At 41.9% G+C, this 24,713-nt stretch overlaps 1 protein-coding gene and 1 pseudogene across 2 annotated transcripts; one reads left to right on the top strand and one right to left on the bottom strand.

Annotated features, from left to right (window-relative positions):
• The first annotated feature begins 2,966 nt into the window (after positions 1-2,966).
• On the top strand, positions 2,967-8,675 carry LOC126086346 (zinc finger protein 397). 2 transcript variants are annotated; one of them, XM_049902531.1, is made up of 4 exons: positions 2,967-2,995; positions 4,341-4,843; positions 5,116-5,257; positions 7,599-8,675. In XM_049902531.1, the coding sequence occupies exons 2-4, from the start codon at positions 4,430-4,432 to the stop codon at positions 8,645-8,647; spliced, it is 1,605 nt and encodes a 534-aa protein (XP_049758488.1). In that variant the 5' UTR covers positions 2,967-2,995; positions 4,341-4,429; the 3' UTR covers positions 8,648-8,675. The 2 variants fall into 2 exon arrangements, with proteins under 2 accessions (XP_049758488.1, XP_049758487.1); XM_049902530.1 differs by having other exon boundaries at positions 2,975-3,033.
• Positions 8,676-18,142: 9,467 nt separating this feature from the next.
• On the bottom strand, positions 18,143-23,807 carry LOC126085728 (zinc finger and SCAN domain-containing protein 30-like; annotated as a pseudogene).
• Between the last annotated feature and the right edge of the window lie 906 nt (positions 23,808-24,713).

Below are 24,713 nucleotides of genomic sequence, written 5' to 3'. Positions count from 1 at the left end.
GATGACTTCAAAGAAATTTGTTTTCTCACAGTTGAGGAGGCTAGAAGTCTGAATTCAGGGCACTGGCTGTAGGGGAAGGCTCTCAGTCAGTTCTGAGGCAAGATCCTTGTTATTTCAGCTTCTGTAGCCCTGGAGTTCCTTGGTTCCTTGGTGGTCCCCATGTGGCATGTATCTTCACCCATTTGTGCTTCATTGTCTCCGTACCTATGCTGCCCCTTATAACTCAGAAGTGATTAGGTCTAGGACACACCCTACACTATAGGGCCTCATGAACATAACAAAGAAAAACTTATTTCCAAATGGGATTATATCCACAGGTATAGGGATTAGGATTCCAATATTTTAGGGGGACACAATTCAATCCATAACAAATACTAACACCCTGATAAAAAAAATGGCAAATGTTATTTCTCTGAAGAAATAAAAATGAGAGGGAAAACAATCTCAACTCCAAACTCATTAATTAAAAAAAAAAAGCAAATTAAAACAACATGATGCACGATTTTTTACTTTTTAAATGGTCTAAAGAAGACCTCAAATCTAAGACTTGATGCTAGCTAGGTTCCAATTAAAAAAAAAAAAAAAAAAGGAAAACTATTGAGAGTTCGAGTATGGAACTCATCTGCTTGAAAATATGCTCAAAATTTTGGTGTCCTTGGAGGTCCCTAGGAGTCGCAAGCAATAGGTTTGTTTTTGGTTTACTAATCTAAAGACTGGTGGTTTGAACCTGCCCAGCAGTGTCTCATAGAAGAGGCCTGGCAATCTGCTTCTGTAAAGATTACAGCCAAGAAAACCCTATAGAGCTTGGTTGTACTCTGTAACACAGGGGGTCACCATGAGATTGAATTGGCTCCACCACAAAGGGTTTGATTTTTGGTTTCAACAAAATTGTTTCGATTCTCCTGGAATCCCGATTTCTGGGTTCACGGAATTGGGGTGACCCACCCAGGCCATCCAACCCTAGTGTCATCTTGAATGTTGAAGGAACTGGTTCCCTGGAGTCACCTTCAGATCAAACAGTAGCCTAGTAAGCAGCTTCTTGGAGACCTTTTGGCCTTAGGCATTAGCTTCTTTTGGAAAATTACGTACAGCCAACTTCAAGAAGCAGGAACTCCAGGGTCTGAGTACACGCTGTTTTAGGATGTATGGCATGTCATTAGAAAAATAAAAACTCATTCAATCTGTATGCTGAGCAAATAATCCAAGAAGCTGGACTCTATGAAGAAGAATGGGGCATCAGTATTGAAGAAAGACTCATTAACAACCTGCGTTATGCAGATGACACAACCTTGCTTGCTGAAAGTGAAGAGGACTTGAAGCACTTACTGATGAAGATCGAAGACCTTCCTTTTGGACTGCACCTCAACATAAAGAAAACAAAAACCCTCACAACTGGACCAATGAGCAACATCATGATAAATGGAGAAAAGATTGAAGCTGTCAAGGATTTCATTGTACTTGGATCCACAACCAATGCCCATGGAAGCAGCGAGAAATCAAAAGACGCATTGCATTGGGCAAATCTGCTGCAAAAGACCTCTTTAAAATGTTAAAAAAGCAAAGGTGTCACCTTGAAGACTAAAGTTCACCTGACCCAAGTCATGGTGTTTTCAATTGCTTCATATGCATGTGAAAGCTGGACAGTGAATAAGGAAGACGGAAGAATTGACACCTTTGAATTATAGTGTTGGTGAAGAATACTGACTATACCACGGACTGCCGAAAGAAAGAACAAATCTGTCTTGGAAGAAGTACAATCAGAATACTCCTTGGAAGCAAGGACGGAGGGATTACATCTCATACACTTTGGACACGTTATCAGGAGGGATCAGACCCGTGAGAGGAACATCATGCTGGAGAAAGTCAGCAAAAAAGAGAATGAACTGACACAGTGGCTGCAACAATGGGCTCAAGCATAACAACCATTGTGAGGATGGTGCAAGATCGGGCAGTGTTTCCTTGTGTTGTACATAGGGTCCCTTTGAATCGGAACAGACTCAAGACACCTAACAACAACAAGGGCAGGCTCTTGGTGACTGTTTCTGTAACCTGCCCTGTGCTTTGATGCTATCTCTTCAGAAATTAACATAACAACCACTTATATAACCGGCTTTCATTGTCCCCTTTTCAGAGTGCCTTCCCTGTATGTTCAGATGATGCTGCCCAGTTCGAATTGTAACTGCTCACTTTATATTCTATTACACTAATTTTTGGTGTTTCTCTAAGCAATTTGGAAACCCTGGTGGCTTAGTGGTTAGGTGCTACGACTGCTAACGAAAGGGTCGGGAGTTCGAATCCGCCAGGCGCTCCCTTAAAACTCTATAGGGCAGTTCTACCTGTTCTGTAGGGTCACTATGAGTCGGAATCGACTCGACGGCATTGGGGTTGGTTTTTTGGTTTGGTCTAAGCATTTAGGTTTGTTTGTTCTTTTTTTTTTTTTTTTTTTTTACAGTTTTTGGCGTTCTCGGTTACAAGGTGCTTGATTTGGGGCAGTATCTACTGCAGTAAAATGGGGATAACATACCTACCGCATAGAGCTGTTGCAAGGCTCAACTGATAAGCATTGGAAAGCTCAATATAAATGATTAAATTTTTTTCAGCCCATTTCATCCACTTGTTAACTTTTGAGGAGATCCTGAAAAAGAATTGGAATTACAGGATATCTGAATACATTTGTGGAAATTGGGGGCAGAATAGTGGAAGAGTGACGTGGGGCCAAAAATGGAGAGCGGTGGTGGGCTGTAAGCCCGGGTAGGAAGCACACAAATCGGGGAGAGCGGCCCTCGCGACAGCCGCCTCTCACCTGAGAGAGAAGCCGGGCTCTCAGTTCAAGCCGCCACAGCCCGCGCTCTGCAAGAAAAGGGGAAGCCACGGCGTTGATCGGCCGACTGTGAGCAAGGGGCGGGCGGACCGGGGCTCGGGAGGGCGCCACAGCGTCGCGCGAGAGCGGAAGGTCGCGGCGCGCACTTCCGGTCTTTGTGGCTCCCTGCTCTGGGTCGGTGTCTCTCTCCCTGTCCACTCCAGGGCTTCGCGGTGAGGGCCCCGGGCCCCGAGGCGAGGGAGGACGGGGAGGTTGCGCTGCCGGGGCGGTGGGCGCAGGATGAAGGAGCCCCGCCCCTCGGTCTGCCGGCCCCAGGGTCGCGGCTCTTTGGGGACGCAGAGGACGCCGGCACTCAATTCCCTGGTTTTCTGCAGAAATCACAGTTATTCCCCACCCCCATGACTTTGCAAACGCGGTGGTGTAACCGGAGTTATAAAAATAGAAGGGTTAGTGTAGCGGAGCTGGTAAATTAGTCACACATTTGTGGCATAAATATTGTAGTCAGTCTCTCAGGTTAACCGTAACGTTAGGGTTTAATTTTACTAATCTGTCCTGCTGACAGGTTTAAGGGCACGCTCCAGTATTCCCCTATCCTCCAGTATTCCCCTATCCTAAAATCAGATCATGTTTGTTCTGTACCACAACATATCTACATAACTATTGCCATGTTTCACTTTTAAATTTTTGACTCGTGGTATCTTCTAGCTTTTTGAGGGCAAGGCTTCTTCTTTTTACTTGTTTTGGGTCTCTTTATGATACTTAATGTGTTTTGAATACGTGGTAAGCATTTAACAAATACTTGTTAATTCCTTCATACACTCATTTATTCCCTGGGCCGGAACTTTTGTATCCTAGGGCCTGGCAAAGGACAGAGCCCAGAGTTAAGTGCCTCAGTGCTGATTGAAGGAATTTACCGAATGCTAAATTTGATCAACTAGCAAATACTGGATAGTATTTTTATGTACATCACACGTTTTAATGTGAATTTTAAAAGTGTTTCATTACTACCTTAAATAAATGTCAACATCACTTGTCATAGAAAGTAGCTGAAAGTAAATGTTTAAAAAAAATCAGTATTATTAGTTTCTAGCTAGATACTGTTGCGTTCAGAAGTCTAGAGCCTATACTTTGTTTATTAAAAATAGAGTTCACGTGTTTACTACAGACTTTACACGCTAACACCCAAGATTTTTCCCCTTGATGAAATCAGGCTTGAAGGAGAATTGAAAAGAAAGTAGTTTTCTCACCGTGTGATTAATGTTAGCACTGTGTTCTTTTACTTCTAAAGTCATTTCTTATACCATTAGTGGTAGGAATTCCACAAAATGGGTGACGCTGAACAAGGCAACTGATTTTTATCAGTCAGAATTCAAATTTCTAATTTGATTATTGTTTATTTAGATACAGTCTGAAATCTGCTCCCTTTCAGTAAATTACTGGAGTGATTGATTTAATTTTTTATGAGTTCCTAGAAGTTTTTTTCACTGCTATAAATTAACAATGATTTTATATCCTCCAGGAAAGCCCTTGAAAGAAGAAATACTAAAGGAAACTCTGAAGCACAGAACCCAGTTGTAGCGAGCTTTTTGCTAACTGTTTCAGCCTAGAATGGCTGTGGAATCCAGAGCACTTGCAACCCTGGTAACTCAGGATCCTCAGGAACAAGAACTAATAGTAGTGAAAGTAGAAGAGGGCCTTTCCTGGGGTCAGAAATCTAAGCAGGATGGGAGTGCCCAGGCCTGCCAAGAAATGTTTCGCCAGCAATTCAGAAAGTTTTGCTACAAGGAGACCCCTGGGCCGCGGGAGGCTCTGGGGCGACTTCACGAGCTTTGCTATCGGTGGCTGATGCCAGAGTTGCACACAAAGGAGCAGATCCTGGAACTGCTGGTGTTGGAACAGTTCCTGAGCATCCTGCCTGAGGAGCTGCAGGTCTGGGTTCAGCAACAGAGTCCAAAAAGCGGCGAGGAAGCTGTGACCCTGTTGGAGGATTTGGAGAGAGAGTTCGATGATCCGAGGCAACAGGTGGGAACAGGGAGTTGTGATGTGTTATGGGAGAAAGAGTTTCCAGGCTGGAGCATGTGGTATCATCATAACAATAGGATTAAAATTTGTTGTTACTGAACCATAACCCTGAAGTGACTACTTAGGTTAGTATAAGTCTGTACCCTTAAATGGTTCTTTTTCCCCTGTCCCTCATCCCTGGAGGTGTCCTTATTGAACTCTTCTCTGAGATTTTTACTCAGCAGTTTACCAGGGATATTCTCACTAAGCTAACCATATCTTATTGACTTCAGGTTCCAGCTAGTCCACAGGGTGCAACAGTGCCGTGGAAGGATTTGACATGTCTTAGAGCATCCCAAGAGTCAACAGATGTCCAACTCCAGCCTTCAAAGACACAGCTGAAGTCCTGGGAACCTTGCCTGTCCCTCAGAAGTGGTGAGGAATAGAAACTCATCTGGGGATTTTCATTAATTAGGCCTCTGGTTTTGAGGTTGCAGGAGAAATTGCATTTCATAACCTTGCAGCATGTGAGTATCACCTTTATTATCCTGGACCAGAGGTGCTCACTTTATAGCTTTGTTTTCAGCAACCCTCATAAATTGCATTCAGCTTTCCTTTGTCAGTTTACCTTTCATTCTTTCACTTATTCATTCATTTCTTCATTTTACAGTTTACTAGAGTATTAATGTATGTTGGGACCTGTGCTAGGCACTGAATCCCTATCTTCAAGGAGCTTTCAGGTCTGGGTAGGGTAGCGGTTGAGCAGAAAAAGCATTGCAATGTAGTGTAGTAATTTAGAATAAAAGTAGGCACTAGGTAGTGGGGGCTCAGTGGTAGAATTCTTGCCTTCCGTTTGAGAGACCAGAGTTTGATTCATGGCCAGTGCACCTGAAGTGCAGCCACCACACACCCATCTGTCTGTGGAGGCTTGTGTATTGCAGTGATGCTGAAGAGAGTTCAGTAGAGCTTCCACACTGTAACATAGACTAGGAAGAAAGGCCTGGTGATCTTCTAACTAACCAGCGAAAACCATATGAATCACAGTGGTCTGATCCTGTTGTGCATGTGGTTGCCTTGAGTTACAGGGTGACTCGACAGCTGCTAACAACAGGTACTAAGGGAGCACATAAAAAGCACCAAACCCAACCTTAGATGTTCAAGGAACACTTCCTGCAGGGAGAGATAAGCACGCCAAGACCTATAGTATGAGTAGGAGAAAGCCAGGTAAATAGGGAGGAGGGCTGTCCCAAGCAGAGGCCACAAAACCCTGTGAGAGAATGCAGGCCATTCTGTGAACTGCAGGTAGTCCAGCTTGGCTTCAGTAGTGTATTAGTAAGGAAAGAGGGTGATAAATGAGCTAAAGAGGAAAACGGTATCCAGGTATTAAAAACTCAAATGTCATGCTAATTGGTTTGTGCGGTTTTCTGAGTGCTGTGCTGTGGGGCGCAATCAAAGAGTTTGAGGCAAGGGAGTGACATGATTAGATTTATGTTTTAGAACTTAGCTGCACAATAGAGAATGGATTTGAGGAAGGTAAGAGTAGAGTCCTGGAGTCCTGTTAGAGGCCTTTGCAATCCAGGAGGCCACAGTGAAGATCAAAGCTGACTCCTGTTCATCAGTATTACGTTTCTTAATTTTATTGAGTCTGATTATTAAAAGTAGAGGCTGAGGGAGAACAGTTTTTACTCTTGAGCCATCTGATTAATGGTGGTGCCATTCATGTACCTGGAGTCCCTGCATGGTGCAGACGGTTAAGCGCCGGACTACTAGCCAAAAGGTTGGTGGTTTGAACCCAACCAGAGGCACATTGGAAGACAAGCCTGGCTGGCAATCTGCTTCCAGAAAACCCTATGGAGCACAGTTCTCTGACATACATGGGGTCACCATGAGTCAGAATCAACTCTATGGCAATTAACAACAATTGATGTAAAAAGGAAAACATAAGAGGGAACAGATACATATGATGGTGTTGTTTAGTTTGGGACATTTTGATGCTTGTAAAATACAAATAAAATGCCCAGTTAGCAGTTGGATATGAGAGTCTAGAGTTCAGTAGAGAGGGCTGGGATAGAGTTGGGGACCTGGGGAGATAATAGCTTATAAGTAGCAATTGAAGTTTAGTGGGTAGTTTGTACAGTGAATTCGTGACAGCCCACAACAGAATCCTGAGGAACACTAATTGAGTGACTGGGCCTGGAGACTAAGAAGGTAACAGCCACAGAAATCAGGCCAGTATTGCTGGAAGAGAACATATTTAGCAGGAAGGTGAGGCTCTCCAAAAAATGCTACAGAGAGGCCAGCTAAATAAGATCTGGAAAGTAGCCATTGGATTAAGTAGCTGTGAAGCTAGTAACCTTGGTGAGAGCAGTATCAGTAGAAGTAAAGCAGAGTAAGGCAGAAACCAGATTGCAGAATGGGGATTAGTACAGACAACCCTTTGAAGAAGCTTTTCTATGAATGGGAGGGAGTATGGTTGTTTAAAGGAGATGTGTGGACAAGGAGCTTTACATGCCGATGAACAGGAGTCAGAGAAAGAGGTGAAAAATAGGAAAGAAGCAATTAGTAATTGATCAGCTGTCTCTCAGACTGGGAAAGGGTAAACGTCAAAGTGTAGATGGAGGCCTTAACATTAGAAAGGAGGAAGGACCCTAGTACAGCCAGTTAAAGAAAAGATATATGTAAACAATGACATCTTTGTTTTTCTCTGAAGTAGAGGCTGAATGCTGAGAGTGAGTAGAGAAATGTCAAATCTGTTTTTTGCTTTTTATCATTTCAGATTGTGAGAACAATGATTTGGCAACAAAGGAGGAAATTTCGGGACAAAAATCACAGAGACTTCCCCTGAAACCTTCATTTGGAGAAGTTAGTGAACATGAGAACCCTTTAGAGTGGCAGCAAGAAAGTACTACAGGGGAGAAATTAAGATCGCCTTCTCAAGCAGACAGTTTTAGTCAAGTGATCTTCACACAGGAATCTCTAGGAAAGAGAGACCATCATGATAATCCACAAAAAAGGTTAAGCCTAAGTACAAACTCTAAAACATATCAGAAAGTTCGTACAGAAGAGAGACCTTATAGATGTGATGTATGTGGGCACAGCTTCAAAAAGCATTCCTCTCTAACACAGCATCAGAGAATCCATACTGGAGAAAAGCCCTACAAGTGTAACCAGTGTGGGAAAGCCTTTAGTTTGAGGTCATATCTTATTATTCATCAGAGGATTCATAGTGGGGAGAAAGCATACGAATGCAGTGAATGTGGGAAAGCCTTCAATCAGAGTTCAGCCCTTATTAGACATCGGAAAATTCATACTGGTGAGAAAGCTTGTAAATGTAATGAATGTGGCAAAGCATTCAGTCAAAGTTCATATCTGATTATACATCAAAGAATTCACACTGGTGAGAAACCCTATGAATGTAATGAGTGTGGGAAAACCTTTAGCCAAAGCTCAAAGCTTATTAGACATCAGCGAATTCATACAGGAGAGAGACCTTATGAATGTAATGAATGTGGAAAAGCTTTCAGGCAGAGCTCAGAGCTGATTACCCATCAGAGGATACACAGTGGAGAGAAACCCTATGAATGTAATGAATGTGGAAAAGCCTTCAGTTTGAGCTCAAACCTCATCAGACATCAGAGAATTCATAGTGGAGAGGAACCTTATCAGTGCAATGAATGCGGCAAAGCCTTCAAAAGGCGCTCAGCCCTTACTCAGCATCAGAGAATCCACTCTGGGGATGAAGCTTATATATGTGGCGAGTGTGGAAAAGCTTTCAGGCACCGATCAGTCCTCATGCGCCATCAGAGAGTCCACATTGTAGAGTAACTTGTGAATACAATGACTGTTGTAAATATTTTTGTCAGATTCTTATCTTCGTTAGTCAAAAGTGTTTACTTTGGAGCAAAGTTCCATAAAGGTTGTAAACTAGTCTTCAATCAGTCTAACTTGATAATTGTAGCACTTCCCACTGCTAATGAAAGCTGACCCTTGAAAGCTTTTTCCGTGACGGATGAGAATGACAGATGGCAGAGCCATTTCAGCTTTTTTATTGCCATTAAGAATACTCAGAAAAAAAGAAAAAAGAATACTCAGGAAATAGGAATGTAACACTGAAACCTTGCTTTCCATGAGAACATCATGAAAAAGATCCAGTGACCCAGACGTTATCGTTGTATTGGATCATCCGTGTACCAAGGCTGAGATGATGTGGATAGTGTAAGGGACTTTTTATCACTGTCAGAATTGCAGAAAACATTTTACTACCCCAAATAAGGACAGTGACAGGGCAACAAGGAAGATGGGTTAACACGGTCTCATCAATTATTCGTTGAGTCCACAGCAGGTCAGAAATTAAGAGTGAGAAATAAAAATACAGGTTAATATAGTGTCTGTGCCAGGCACTAGGGATACAGTGGAAAATGAAATATACTGTACAGTCTAATGGAAGGGGCAGTCAAGCAGGCAAGAATGCTACAGTGTGATTAATGCTGTGACCTAAAGAAGTAGCAGCTGACCCAGCCTTGGATCAGGCAAGGTGTCTGGGTAAATGCCCTGATGGATGAGTAGGAGTTAGCCATGGAGTAGGCCAGGGAAGACTCTTCCCTACAAACAGAAGGAACAGCAAAGTCCAGGAAGAGAAAGTTTCACATCTGGAAAGTAAAAATATAAGGCCAGTTTGTGTGAAGTTCCCTTTGAAGTGGGGTTATATCTAAGAGAGAGAGGGATGGAGCCAGAATCTTTTAAGCAGTGCCTGTATCAAAATATGGGCCATTGGAGAAGTTTCTCTTAATTGACAAAACCCAGAACCCTTGGACTGTGACGTGGTGAGGAGCCTTGTCTTGGTCTTCTCTGACCTCAGGGAAGGGGTTAATACCTACATTCCTTGCCAAACCTGTAGGCTAGGCTAGAACTTAGATGGGGGGTGGGGAGGTGCTGACAGATCCAGGTAAAGAGGCTATTAAAGGTCTATGTCTCCCCTTCCCAGATATGACGGCTCCTTTGTTTCCTAAGACAGTATTAGAGTTGCTGTCAAGTTTCTCAGTTCCCAGGGCTCTGGGTCAGAAGCTGCTGTGGTTGTCATATCATTTGTTTATGGGGCTGTATCCCACAGTTCCTAATATACTCTTGGGCTCAGGTCCTCAAAATATGTTTGTCAGTTTCTCCTGGGGTTTATGAGTGATATTCTTCAGGCATTGCACATATGTTCAGTTTTGACTTAACATCACCAATACTTCATGTATCTCTTGTGAATTTTGTTAAAGACAGTGCTAAAGGAAAGTGACAGCAGAAGGTAATAGTCATGGTAATCCAGAGATTCTCCTCTGAGGGACCAGCAGGAAGGTGCTTCTCAGTGCAAGGCAAAATTATACGTTAGCCAACAGGAAGGCATGTTATTCAAAAGACCTAATACCTTGGAGGAATAGCGAAGACCTTACCAAAACCGAATCTGTATGGAAATCTTGAATCCTGATTATAGAGAAAGGAGAGCTGTCATGATGATAAAAAGGAACAGAGAAGTAATGCTCCTATTGGGAAACACGTAGATAGGCATCTGGGAAGCAGTGAGAATGGCAGGAGGGCTAAATGCCACTATTCGGAGAGAGAATGAAGAAAGAAAAGGACAGTAACATTTGGAAAAGATAGTAAAATGTAACAAAATATATGGTAGGAGCTACGCAACTCTTGATTTCCTCCTTTTCCAGAGCAAGACCCAAGGAAACTGGAAAGGGTAGGACAGACGTTAAGTAGGAATAACTTGTAGGTGCTGCCAAGTCATTTGTGACTCTTAACGCATACAACATAATGAAATACTGCCCAGTCCTGCATCATCTAAACAATCGTTGCTCAGTTTGAGCCCAGTGTTGCAGCCTCTGTTTCCATCTATCTCATTGAGGGTTTTCTTTTTTACTGACCCTGTATTTCACCAAGCATAATATCCTTTTCCAGTGACTGGTCCCTTCTAATAACATGTCCAAAGTACATGAGACGAAGTCTCCCCATCTATGTTTTTGAGGAGCATTCTGGCTGTACTTCCAAGACAGATTTGTTCATTCTAGCAGTCCGTGGTATATTCAATATTCTTTGTCAACGCCATAATTCAAAGCATCAATTCTTCAGTCTTCCTTATTCATTGCCCAGCTTTCCCATACATATGAGACAGTTGAAAATACCATGGCTTGAGTCAGGTGCACCTTAGTCCTCAAAATGACGTCTTTGCTTTTGAAGACTTTCAAGAGGTCTTATGCAGCAGATTTGCCCAGTGCAAAAAGAAATTTGATGATTCCGCTTCCAGGGGCATTAATTGTGGATCTAAGTAAAATGAAATCCTTGACAAATTTAATCTTTTCTCCATTTATTATGATGTTGCTTATCAGTCCAGTTGTGAGGATTTTTATGTTCTTTATGTTGAGTTGTAATCCATGCTGAAGGCTGTAGTCTTTGATCTTCATCAATAAGTGCTTCAAGCCCTCTTCATGTTCAGCAAGCAAGGTTGTGTCGTCTACATAATGCAGGTTGTTAATGAGTCTTCCTCCAATCCTGATGCTGCCTTCTTCTTCATACAGTCCAGCTTCTCGTAATATTTGCTCAGTTTACAGATTGAGTAATTATGGTGAAATGATACAACCCTGATGGCAGCCTTTTCTGATTTTAAACCATGTTGTTTTGTTCTGTTGGAACAATTGCCTCTTGGTCTACATTCAGATTCCACAGGAGCACAATTAAGTGTTAAGTATAGTTAAACTGAGAGATGAGTGGTGGAGTAAGAATAACAAAAGGGAAATAATCTTTATATAGAGAGTTCTGACATATATCAATAAGAAATGTAATAGGTACTGGCTAAGGGCTTTGTGTATATGTGTTAGTTGTTTCTACTTCAGCCCATATTTTGCAGATGAGAAAATGAAGGCTTGGGGTCATGACCTACTGGAGGTCAAACTTTGAACCCAGGCAGTAGGAATCCAGAGCCTTTCTGTGTAGTCACTTCTCCGTACTATCTCTCCATGAAGTCTGAACAGGAAAAAAATGGTGCTTAAATAGGGAAATCACAGAATAAATGCCAAAGGATGAGAAATAAATGTTCAGCCTCACTGGAATTAAACATTATACTAAAGTAACTGTTGAGATGGCACTTTTCCCCCTAAAACTGACAAAAGATTTAGGGAAACTGAAACTCTAATGCTACTGGTGAGAGGTGAATACATACTATCTCTGGCAATGAATACCAGAAGCCTTAAGCGTTGCCTTTTAACTTTGAAACTCTACCTGAAAATATATACTTCAGAAATCATCGTAAATGTACACAAAGTCTTAAAAGCTATTAAAAATGACATCATTTAATATTAAATGACAAAGTATTCATGATATATTGTTCAGTAAAAATATTACAAGATGGTATGTAAAATACAATCCCATGTCGAAATATATTTATGCATTAAAAGTACTGGAAATGCATAATCAAAATACGCTATAGTGGTTATCTCTGGGGGATAAGATCATAGGTGATTTAACTTTTGCTTTTCTGTATTTTCCAGTTTTTCTTTAATAAATATGTAATACTCAAGATTAGGGAAAAAAAAAAAGTTAAAAAGGGAATAAAGCCCAGGATAGTCAAGAAAATATAAGAAAGGTATTTGCTTTCCGTAAGATCTCTGTCCCATCAATGGACTCTGATCCTCAATTTCCTCATTGGTAAAGTGGCAGTGGCAGTCTCACCCATCTCACACGGTACACAAAAAAAGGCCTCTGCAAATTATAAATCCCTATATAAATATGTTGCATGAAAGAGATTTACGGTTGAGAAAAGCAGTAGTGTTGAAGTAGAGACGTTTGTTCTTGTTAGCCCTTTGCCATGAATTCTGCAGCCGTTAGCAAGGCATCTTACAACTTTGAACCATCAATTTGAAAGAGCTGAAGTAGATGATCTATTATGGTCAAAACTTCACCAGTCTATGCCATTATGAAATAGGGTATTGATATGAGATGGATGTCAAAGGTAATTGTTTTCTTCTTCACCAGCCTTGTGTGGAAGAAAAGCAATTCGTGGCTTTTCCTTCTGCTCAGGGCCCTCTTGTTTCTCTTGGTACAGAGGCAGTCCAGGGGATAAGAATGTTTGCCTTAAATGGATCTTGTACTGATTTAAAAAAGTAACGTGCAACTTAGTCAAGGTAGTTAATAAATAGCAGTTTCCTACATCTCCCCTTCTCCTTCCTCATTTCCATAGGCTGCAACTACCACTGTCCAACTGAGAGAACTGAATATTTAAAGCAAATCTGACATTTGGTCTCTCAAAACTCCGGTGCTTCTCTTGATTGAGCAACGGCATCCTCTGCACGTTGGCAGAGCAAGGGGAATTGCCAGTTAGACAAGCCTCCCATCCTGAGTTGGAGAGCATTTCTGTGATGTCAAGAGCAAGAATGAGCCCAATGGGCAGACCTTACTTAAACCCATCCAGCCCTTTGCTTTCTGATGGGCAGAACCACACAGTGCTGTTCAGTCACTTTATCATTCACACCTGCCTTGTTGGATATCACAGTGATCATCAAGCGGTCCAAAGATCCAAAGGGTCATGGGTTTTTTTCTTTAAATACATGTTTCTGTTGCAAACCTGCTGAGAGAAAAGGGAAAGGTTGTGGCAGTCTCCTAGGCTCTTGTCCACAGGGTCTTGAACTGGTTCAAACCAGTTCAGCCACGGCTGATGACGTGAAAGTGGAATAGACCCAAATTGTTGAAATTTCAGTGATCTAGATCATTAACCAGATTGGGAGAAATTAAAAGTTGAAGCCCTGAAATGGGAGACTCGGAAGAGGCATAGTTTATCCTTTCAAGAGCCTGATTTGTGAGACCGGGGTATTGCTAGGACTTTGGAGAGCGACACACATTCAAAGCAATGTGGTTGGCTGTCATCTTTGAGCAGGAAACCATTGTTACTGACTCTGCTCAAAATCTCAGGGGCAAGAGATTTGGTTGCTATACAATGCATATGAAGCCCTTGTTTTCTAAGAGGTAGATTCAGTTTCTAGCAGGACTTCAACCTGTAATTTTTCCCGTTCTGGATCACCCAAATTGTACCAATTCAGGTGTCTTCTGGTGTCACTTTGTCGGCCATGAGTAAATCGAGAAGAACCAGACCAAAGCCCTGCTTGCCCAGTCCAGGCCTAAGCTTGGTCCTTAGCAGTTAGTGCTGAGGATATCCATCTGGTGAGATATGGACCACTCCCAAATGGAAGGAAGAGTCCTAATTCTGGCAGATACATGATGCAGATGTGCTTAAAGAGGCTACTTCTTGTTCTCATTCCTATGATCTTTCAACCACAAAGCAGCCCCACATGCCCCCTCAATTTTGTGAGTTCAGCTGGTGCTACAACTCCAGAGACAGGCTGTCACAGTTTCCTGACCCTTTTTGGCCCAGAGAATAAAAGCTGAGAATACTAATTTCCTGATGTCTTCCCACAAATTCTTCACCATTCCCCTAGCACATCTCCAGTCATGTTACTACTGTGCACCCTTTTCCTGAATGAATAATTTCCAAGCAGAACTTTAAAACTCCAATTTTATTACAGTACATCTTGCATTACATTCTAATGCTAAACCAGCTGAAGTATATACTGAGTATAAATGTTAAAAGTCAGTTACCAATAATTATTTACCAAACAAGATTTCTACCAAAAATATTAGGATTGGAAAAAATATATTACTCAAAAAATGTTAAGAATATTTCTATGGATAGCATTGTGGGTGACTTATACTTTCTCATTTTCTATTTTATCAACATTTACAATAAATTTACAATTATGGAAAAAGTAATTATTAAATGATACTGTTTTTGTTGTCATTGAGTTGATTCTTATGATGACTCCAACTGTGCAAGGCAGAACTGCTTTGTAGGGTTTTCAAGGCTGTGACCTTTTGGAAGCAGATCGCCAGGACTGTCTTCTGAAGCACCTCTGAATGGATTTGAACCGACAAACTTTAGGTTAGTAGTCCAGTGCTTAACCGTTGGCACCCCCCAGGAACTCCACCTAACCCAAAACCATCTGATGGTCAGCTATAGGAAAAAGCAACTCACGATCCATTTGGAAGATGGTTTTAGGCTTCTGATTATCTGAGCTCAATGACAATCTCACAACCTCTGGACACAAAGACTGCCCCCCTCCCAATTTCCACCTCCCCTAATACCCATAACAGTTGTGATTACCAACTCTTTTTCAGTAGCGGCACTACTGGAAGGGAAATCAGGACATCTTAGAAAAGGAAACAGTTTTTTCTCCTAGGTATTAGTTGCTCTCCACAATTAATTTGAGGTTAATTAAAATTGCCAAGATAAAAATTAGGGAATTACAGTTTCAGGAATCTATGGGGGGTAATTTGATAAATATTTATTGTCCTCAAGTAACTTGGAGTCTATGAGCCTGATAATCTCATAGAAGGGAGTGGGGCAAGGGAATGTGGAATGGAAGCGCCTGGGAAGGCAGACCTCATCCTTGTATTCACTTGGCCTTCCCGTTCCCTGAGCTCCCAGGTCATGGGTCCCAAACACCTCCCAGCCCCCACTGTCCCTTTAGCCTCCAATATGTAGTCTTTCCTTGGTGTACACGTGCCTATTTCCATACGACACACCAGAGTCTTTCATCACACTAATTCTGAGTACACTAATTCTATGAGAACCAATTCCTGCCAGAGAGACGAACATTGAGAAAAGGACATCTCCAGATTCTCTTATCTTGATGACACTGTATGTACAATAACTTCTGCCTATAATGTTGTTCTCTTTCCTTCTCCCCTTGACCTGGCTAAACTCTACCCACCTTTTAGGTCTCAACTGAGATGTCATCGCATCGAGGAAGCCTGTAGTGGCCAACAGACCAGGTGTAAAAATGGTGGCGTGGGGCGTCTGACCTCCTCGTCTGACTTCACAAGAAGAATCATTATCAGCATCAGCAGTCCAAAGCTAATTCCTATGAGGTGGAGGTCTGACATACCTCCAACCTTTTTGCCAGTTCTGACACTACCTGTCCCTCTCATGGCACTCTACTTTTCTGCTGGTTTCAATAATTCATTGCAATGCCCACACAGAATTCAAAGACCATACTCACAGTTATGGGGTTTATTAGGGAAGTAATAGTACACAATTCAGGATCAGGAATGACTCAGAATACAGTTCTTCGATTAGGACAGCCTCTTAGCCATGTCCACAGGCGGGTCTCTCTCTGGCCTTCAGCCTCTCAGCTCTTTGGCCCCTAGGCCTGGCCTCTGCCCTGCTTAGGCAATTGTTACAAAGCACTTTAGCTCTGCCAGTAGGTGTCCAGGGGCACCATACTCTGCCAGCAAGCTTAGTCTGAAACTGAAACTGCCTTACTCCATGGCAAGGAAGCTCACTGTGCCATTTTGCACTCGTCTCCTGATTCTGCTGCTGCCACTTCCCTGCAGCTGCTTCTTGCTATCTTGTGCCATCTCTGGTGTTATAGCTCTCTCTGTCTCATGGGTCTAGGAGGTTCTCAGCACAGGGACCCCGGGTCCAAGAATGACACACTCCACTCACATTTCTTTTTCTTGGTGTAATGAGGTCCCCCATTTCTGACTCTGCAATGGCTCATTTTAAGCCTAGTGGAATGGCAAAACCGACCAATCCCCTTGTTAGTGTTCCATATACCTTATTTGCATGGTTCCACCCCACAAGTGTGCCATGCACCTTATTTGCATTATTAGGGAGCTGTACAATCCCCTTGGTGGGCCACACACCTTATTTGCATAAGCCTGTTGTCAAGTTGATTCTAACTCATAGCAACCCTATAGGACAGAGTAGAACTGCCCCATAGGGTTTCCAAGGAATGGCTGGTAGATTCGAACTGCTGACCTTTTGGTTAGCAGCCTAGAGCTTAACCATTCTGCCACTAGGGCTCCCTTATTTGCATAATCCCACCCATTCATTTGGTGGCAGTTACAAGATCATGGCAAGATAGGCCATATAAAAGTGATCCATCCCACTGCACTAGGTTAGGTACATCTACCATGTAATTCCATAGTATACTGGTTTTATCCTACCAAAGCATTTATCGCACTTTATTATAATTACATCTTTAATAAATGTATATCCCACTAGGCCTTAAGTCTGGGAAGACAATGACGAAGTCTATCCCCAATGCCTGCTACCCAGCAGGTACTCAAAAAATAAGCAGATTTCAATTAACCTCAACAGAAAACTCAGGGCTAAGGAGAGCACTGGTAAGGGGGAAGAATGAGCTACGATTTCTCAGATATTGTTAAACTGATTGAGAGCACAGTTCAACGTTTTACAACCTCAGTTCAGATAATTTAATAACTCTCAGCATGTACCTCTACCTGCCAAATGAACAAATGCTTCTGCCAGGCAGCAGTCCTTGCCATTAGAGGGATCACTTCTTGGTCCATCTTATATGGAGCTCTTTCATCATCTCTGCCCCAATCCTGGACTTGCTGCAAAACTGCCTGTCTTAGGCTGGGCTCTCTAGAGAAGCAAAACCAGTGAAGTATATATATAGAGAGAGGGAGAGAGACAGAGAGGGAGACACACAGAGAGAAATTGATTTACATCAAGGAAATGGCTCACACAGTTGTAGAGGCTGGAAAGTCCCAAGTCCATGAGTCAGACTGGAGGCTTCTTCTGACTCACATAGCTGCAGGGGCTGATGAACCCAAGATTGGCAGGTCAGATGACACGCTGCTGGCTCATAGGATGCAGAGGATGATGAATTCCAAGATCAGCATGTAAGCTGCCAGCTCAAGTCTCAAGAACCGGAGGTCCGATGACAAGCCAGATGAAGAATCCAGAGAGAGAAAAAGCCAGTGAACTTTTCCAGAAAGTCTACATATATGGGATGCAGGTCACACCCCCAAGGAAACGCCGTTTCAACCGATAGGCTGCTCATAGCAGATCTCATCATGGAGGTGGGTACATTATGTCAGATCTCATTATGGAGGTAATTAAATCATTGCATAGCTGCCAAAAAAAAAAAAAAAAAGCTGCCGAAGTACATCATAATTGCCAAACCACTGAGAATCATGGCCCAGCCACGTTGACATACAACCTTAACCATCACACTGCCCATCTCTCCTCCAGAAATTAGTTAGGCATCTAACCAACACCTACCATCCACTTCTGAAGAAGATCTGGTTGAAAATGCTATTCCATTTGTCACTTTGAGCAATTTCAACAAAGCATCTTTGTGTGAATAGCTTCTTACAATACTGAACGGGGCTGGAGGGACAAAAACCTTACTTCCAAAAAACTTTATTTTCTGTGGCATCTCAACACCAAAGTGAATTACTAGTGTTTAACAATAGTTAAACTCTGGTGTGAGTTCTATGATGTTGCATAAGGCCTGACTAATGCCTAAATGTTTTCCTACATTTGCTGCATTCATAAGGCTTCTCCCCAGTGTGGATCCTCTGGTGCTGAGTGAGGGCTGAGCTCTGATTGAAGGATTTTCCACATTCATAAGGTTTCTCTCCAGTGTGAATCCTTTGATGGTCAATAAGGATAGAGTTTCTACCAAAAGCCTTCCCACACTCATTACATTCATAGCCTTTATCTCCAGTATGAATTTTATTATGCTGAATAAGGGCTGATCTCCAGCTGAAGGCTTTCCCACATTCATAAGGTTTCTCTCCAATGTGAAATCTCCGATGCCTAATGAGCTCTGAGCTGCCCCTGAAAGCTTTTCCACATTCACAACATTCATACGCTTTTTCACCACTATGAATTCTCTTATGTCTAACAAGGTCTGAGCTCAAACTAAAGGCTTTGCCATATTCTTTACATGCATATGGTCTCTCACCAGTATGACTTCTCTGATGTCTAATCAGCTTTGGGTTCTGGAAGAAGGCTTTCCCACAATCAAAGCACTCACAGAGGTTTTCCTGTGAATTCTTTGTTGTGTAATAACATTTGAGTTTAGATTGAGATTTCTTTCACTTTGATTACATTCAAGAACAGTCTGTTCTGTGCAGATTTTCTTGTTGAAAGTTGCCAGACTAAATGTGCTTCCTGGGAAGGGAGCTGACTCAGTTTGTTGCTTGCAGCATTTCCTATTTGTTTCTCGAGGTTGTCTGGACTTCCCAAAGCTTCTTCAACTATCTGTCCCAAAAAAGTTTTCCCAGGTAGTCTTCCTGGGGATATCAAGGTCGGTAACGTAACACATTCAATAATTTCCTGATTTGCAGTCAACTTTCTGTCAGCCACCAACATGTATTCTAAAAATGTGAATAGAAAATGCAAGTGTTATTGCTCCTCATGTTGGAAGAAGGGAGAATGTTATAGCAGGAACAGAAAACAAATCAAAAGAAACAAGTACTTATTAGGAAGAAAACTTTTAAAACTAGCTTCAGTGAGAGACCAGAAAACTAGGAGAAGATGCATTTTTTTGGAAATAATGGAAAGGAAAAGAGGTGATGAGGAGTGATCATGGTACAGAAAGATGCCTAACAATCTTGAATCAGCGGTGCTTCTAGCAAAGTAGGAGAGCAGAAGCTATGATTAGGAAATGCTTTGGGGGTTAGTGTTGGAAAGAGGTAGGTGGGAGGGAACTAGAAAGCATTAAGGCAATTGCAGAGTCAGGCAGGTTCCAAATAGATCAAATGATTATAGGCAGAGTAAGACACTCAGAGGTTGAGAAAAGGAATATTGTGGGTTACTGCTCATTCTGGAATCATGTGGGAGTCTTATATGTTCACTTTTTATGTGTAAATGGTCAAAGGTGGCTGGAAACAATTTGCAGATGTGACTGCTTATAGTCAAACATTTTGGTTCACACATACCATGCCTCTCACTTCTAAATGTCTAGTAACTGACAAACCCACTGCCGGCAAGTCGATTCCGACTCAGAGCAACCCTGTAGGACAGAGTAGAACTGCCCTGTAGAGTTTTCAAGAAGCACTTGGCGGATTTGAACTGCCGACCTTTTGGTTAGTAGCCGTAGCACTTAACCACTACACAACAGGAGATTATTAGATGACAGTTGATATAACTTGAATTATTTTAAGGGGAGGTTACTCTAATCCTCCAAAAATCCCTCTCAACTTATTGTATGCAATTTACAGATCAGGAAACTGAGGCTCATCCTATACCGCCTATCTACGGCCACAGAATTAATAACAGGTAGAGTCAGGATTCAAAGATGTTTAACATCAAAGCTTGTACTCTTTCCACTATGTTATTGTCTTCTGTATTGGAAGAAGCAGGAGCCCTGGTGGTACAATGGTTAAGCACTAGACTGCTAACTGAATTTTCTCATAGTTAAGCTTCATGGGAAGTTAATAAGATTGCTTGGTGAAGATGAAATCAGAGAACGAATTAATAAGCCTGATGTGTCTGCTGCCCATAGGGATGATTTTGCCAATAACATAATCAAAGTCGTTTCGGTCATACAGCAACATCTTCGAAAGCCAGAACCTGCGTAAAGCATAAACCTGTCAGAGAAAGAAAACTGAAATATTTTTCCACTAAAATGAATGATAGAAAAGTGGTAAGACTGCACCCTGTCAGAGGTGGAAAACTTGCGAGACCTAGAAAACAAGGCAGTCCCGTTGCGTTTCGGTTCTCACAGGTTTCACTGTACTCGTTGGCATCTGTGACAACTATCAATTTACTGTCTCTCAGTTTCAGATCCACCCTTCATTGCCCCACCAGTGATCCTGGAACATTTCTCCCCTGCTGGCTGCCATGATGTAAGCTTTGTCAGTAGAGGAGGCTGGAAGACACAGGAGGAGGAAGGGGCTTCTCTTCCTGCTCTTAGCGTGCTCTGTTTGCTCTTGCAGAACCGGGAACACCCAGCAGTGTCACCCCAGTGCATTTCAGTGGCATCATCCCTGTGGAAGGCTCCCCAGAAAGTTTTATGCCATGAACCCCCCATAGGCAGCTTCTCAGTGAATTCTGCAGCACAGCTACCCACCCCTTGCTCCAGGTGAATAGCTCCCCCTGACACCCTAGAGAAAATCTTCCTAGCAAGTTCTACCAACATGGCCCCCCATCAAATATCTTCATCCCATGGGCCACGGCTGCACCCACTCCAACAAGATCTGGATTTTAGCCCTGGGTGTGGTGGGGTTGGGGGGAGGGTAGTGGCACACTCTTCCACATTTGTTCCTTCCTTGGGTGCTCTGCCTCAGCCCTAGAGACTCCCTGTACCTGTTATTCTTGTATCCGTTAGAGTTCTGTTTACACCTTAGTAGATAATTCTGTTACAGTTAATAATTCTTAAAATTAAACTTTCCCTGTTCAAGTAACTATGTGGCTTCCATCAACTGATCTCTACTGATACAGTATTCTTCTCCATCTTAGGGACTGCATTGCTAAAGGAACCATAATATTAAAAAACCTAAATATTGGTCATTGAATATTATGGATATAATTAGAGAATTCTATCAAAGGTCTTAATTCTTAATCTAAAGTTAGAAATTATTCTGGAATTTCAGATTCCAGGGAAAGCAAATGGAAGAACATGTCTAGGCAAGGGCCTTTCCACAGTTCTTAATGACAGCCATAAGAGACCACCCCTGCCTCTTCAAAGAAACAAAAAAGACCTAGAAAATGAACAATGCCACAGGTGATAGCCTTCATCTCCATCCTGCGTCCCAAATGGATTCTGCCTCCTTACCTCTCTCATGGAAAGCCTGGGACTCATGAGTTTCACCCTTGCACTGGTTTTCCAAGGGCTGGAGTTGGCTACTCAGAGACTTTAATGCTCCCATGGATGTCATTTCCTTCCAGATCATTTCCTGGCTATGAGCTGTATCCTAGGAGTAATCAAGTACCAGCACTATGATCCTAAGGATGTACAAGAGGAAAACCTCTAGAGAAACAGTGTAGGACAGGAGGAGTCAGAAACTTAGATGATTAGATAGAAAACACTAAGACTAAAAACTTTAGTGACTTGATCGCAATGAACGAATAATTCAAAAATTATAAACTTCATAGTAATTCTCCTCTGATAACCAAATTGATGCCCATTTATGATGGCTTCTCCATTAACCCACAATAAGTTAAAAATAAAAAACAAAATTACTTCTTACCTGTTGCCTTGGTTTGAGTTCTTTCTCCAGCTCCTCCAGCATAGTCATGGCTTTCTCTCCACTTGCCTGGTCATACGCTACCTCCTGAAATGGATGAAGGTCAACCAATTCTTTTTGGTATAGTGACTCTGTCTATTCCTTCCATCTTCTTTTGATGCTTCCTGCATCTTTTAATATTTTCCCCATATAATCCTTCAATTTTGAAACTCGAGGCTTGAATTTTTTCTTCAGTTCTTTCAGCTTCAGAAATGGTGAGTGTGTTCTTCCCTTTTGATTTCCTATCTCCAGCTCTTTGCACATGCCATTATAATACTTTACTTTGTCTCCTCAAGATGCCCTTTGAAATCTTCTGTTCAGCTCTTTTTCTTCATCATTTCTTTCTTTTGCTTTCACTACTCGACGTTCAACAGCAAGTTTCAGAGTCTCTTCTGACATCCGTTTTGGTCTTTTCTTTCTTTCCTGTCTTTTTAATGACTTCTTGCTTTCTTCATGTGTGATGTCCTTGATGTCATTCCACAACTCGTCTGGTCTTGGGTCTTTAGTGTTCAATGTGTCAAATCTTTTCTTCAGATGGTCTCTAAATTTAGGTGGGGTATACTCAAGGTCGTACTTTGGCTTTTGCGGACTTGTTCTAATTTTCTTCCGTTTCAACTTGAACTTGCATATGTGCAATTGATGGTCTGTTTCACAGTCAGCCCAAGATTTTGTTCTGACTGATGATATTGTTTTTCCATTCTCTTTCCACAGATGTAGTTGATTTGATTCCTGTGTATTCCATCTGGCGAGGTCCATGTGTAGAGTCGCCGTTTATGTTGGCAGAAAAAGGTATTTGCAATGAAGTTGTTGATCTTACAAAACTCTATCATGTGATCTCCAGCATCGTCTCTACCACCAAGGCCATATTTTCCAACCACCAATCCTTGTTTCCAACTTTCACATTCTAATCACCAGTAATTATCAATGCATCCTGACTGCATGTTTGATCAATTTCAGACTGCAGAAGTTGGTAATAGTCTTCAGTTTCTTCATCTTTGGCCTTAGGTGGTTGGTCTGTAAATTTTAATAATAGTCATTTTAACTTGTCTTCCTTGTAGGCATATGGATATTATCTTATCACTGACCACATTGTACTTCAGGATAGATCTTGAAATGTTCATTCCTCTTCATGTTGTCATTCCCAGCATAGTAGACCATAAGATTATTTGATTCAAGATAGCCAATACCAGTCCATTTCAGTTCATTAATGCTTAGGATATCAATGTTTTATGTTCCATTTCATTTTTGACAATTTCTTAGTTTTCCTAGATTCATACTTCATACATTCTACGTTATGATTATTAACGGATGTTTGCAGCTGTTTCTTCTCATTTTGAGTCATGTCACATCTGCAAATAAAGGTCCCAAAAGCTTGACTCCATCCAGGTCATTAAGGTCACCTCTACTTTGAGGCAGCTGCTCTTCCCTAGTTGTATTCTGAGTGCCTTCCAACCTGGGGGGCTCATCTTCCAGCACTATATTGGCCAATGTTCCGCTGCTATTCATAAGGTTTTCACTGGCTAATTCTTTGCAGAAGTACACTGTTGGGCCTTTCTTCCTTGTCTTAGTCTGGAAGCTCAGGTGAAATCTGTCCACCATGGGTGACCCTGCTGGTATTTGAATACTGCTGACATAGCTTCCAGCATGTCACAGCAACACATGTCCCCACAGTACAACAAACTGACAGATGTGTGGGGGATCTCCACTGTAATATTTATTATTTCCTTGCTTTAGGTTTAATTCACCCTTCTATTTCTGGTGTCTGAAGGTAAAAGGTTACCTCGCTTCCTTCTGAGCTTTCACTGGTAGCATCCTTAAAGTTCAGACTTTTAGTAACAGTCTGTTCAAGGTGATTTAGGCTTTCTTGATCATGCTTCTCAAAATTTTTCCAGCTTCTGCCCATTGCCCATTTCCAAAGCCACTCCCACATCTTTAGGTATTTAATACAGCAGCACTCTATTCTTGATACCAAAATCTCTATTAGTTTCTTGTGCTGCATAGTAAATTAGCACAAATATAGTGGTTTAAACCAACAGACATATATTATCTTACAGTTTCTGTAGGTCAGGAGTCTGGTCACAGAGTAGTTGGGTCCTCTTCTCAGGTCTCACAAGGCTACAACCAGGTCGGAGCTTGAAGCTCTCTTCCCTGCTTACATGGTTGCTGGTAGAACTAAGTAATTGTCAGAAACAAGTCATACTCAAGGGGAGAGAATTATAAAAGGGTGTGACTCATTAGGAGTGTCTGCCACAACTTACTTCTTGTATGTGCCCACTGATCTCCATCTTCATTGTCACTACTCCAATCCAAGCTACAATTACATGCTTAGACTATGGCCAAAGCCTCTTCACTGGCCTTCTCACATCTACATGGAGTTGGGATAATTAAAAAAAAAAAGCACGTCTGATTACCTCACTTTGTTGGTAAAAACGTTTTAATGGTTCCTCATTGCTCTTATGATTAAGTACAATGTCTTTAAAATTGCCTCCTTCTGGTAACTGCCTACCTCTCTAATTGCATTTCCAGCCAACCCCTCATTTGCTATGCTTCAGCCTTCTTCCTTTACCTTGACTTTGTCAACTCATTTTCTCTTTAGGACCTCATCATATGATAACCCCACTACTAAAACCATGTTTTCTCTACCCAACTCTTCACTTTTTAAGCCTCAATAAACACACCACTTCCTTCGGAATCTTTCCTTGATATCCACTCTGGAATAATTTAGATTCCCCACATATGTTTTTATGATACTCTGTATTCTTCCTCCCTGCACTTGCCATTGTTGCAATTAATTAATTAATTTTTTGAT

Source organism: Elephas maximus, chromosome 11 (genome assembly GCF_024166365.1).
Source record: "Elephas maximus indicus isolate mEleMax1 chromosome 11, mEleMax1 primary haplotype, whole genome shotgun sequence".
Taxonomy (NCBI): domain Eukaryota; kingdom Metazoa; phylum Chordata; class Mammalia; order Proboscidea; family Elephantidae; genus Elephas; species Elephas maximus.
Note: the sequence above shows the minus strand (reverse complement) of the source record. Positions and strands in the feature narration are given on the sequence as shown.

Coding starts and splice junctions, on each gene's coding strand:
- LOC126086346 (XM_049902531.1), top strand. CDS start 4,430: ATGGCTGTGGAATCCAGAGCACTTGCAACCCTGGTAACTCAGGATCCT. Junction 4,844..5,115: donor TCGATGATCCGAGGCAACAG/GTGGGAACAGGG, acceptor TATTGACTTCAG/GTTCCAGCTAGTCCACAGGG. Junction 5,258..7,598: donor TTGCCTGTCCCTCAGAAGTG/GTGAGGAATAGA, acceptor TTATCATTTCAG/ATTGTGAGAACAATGATTTG.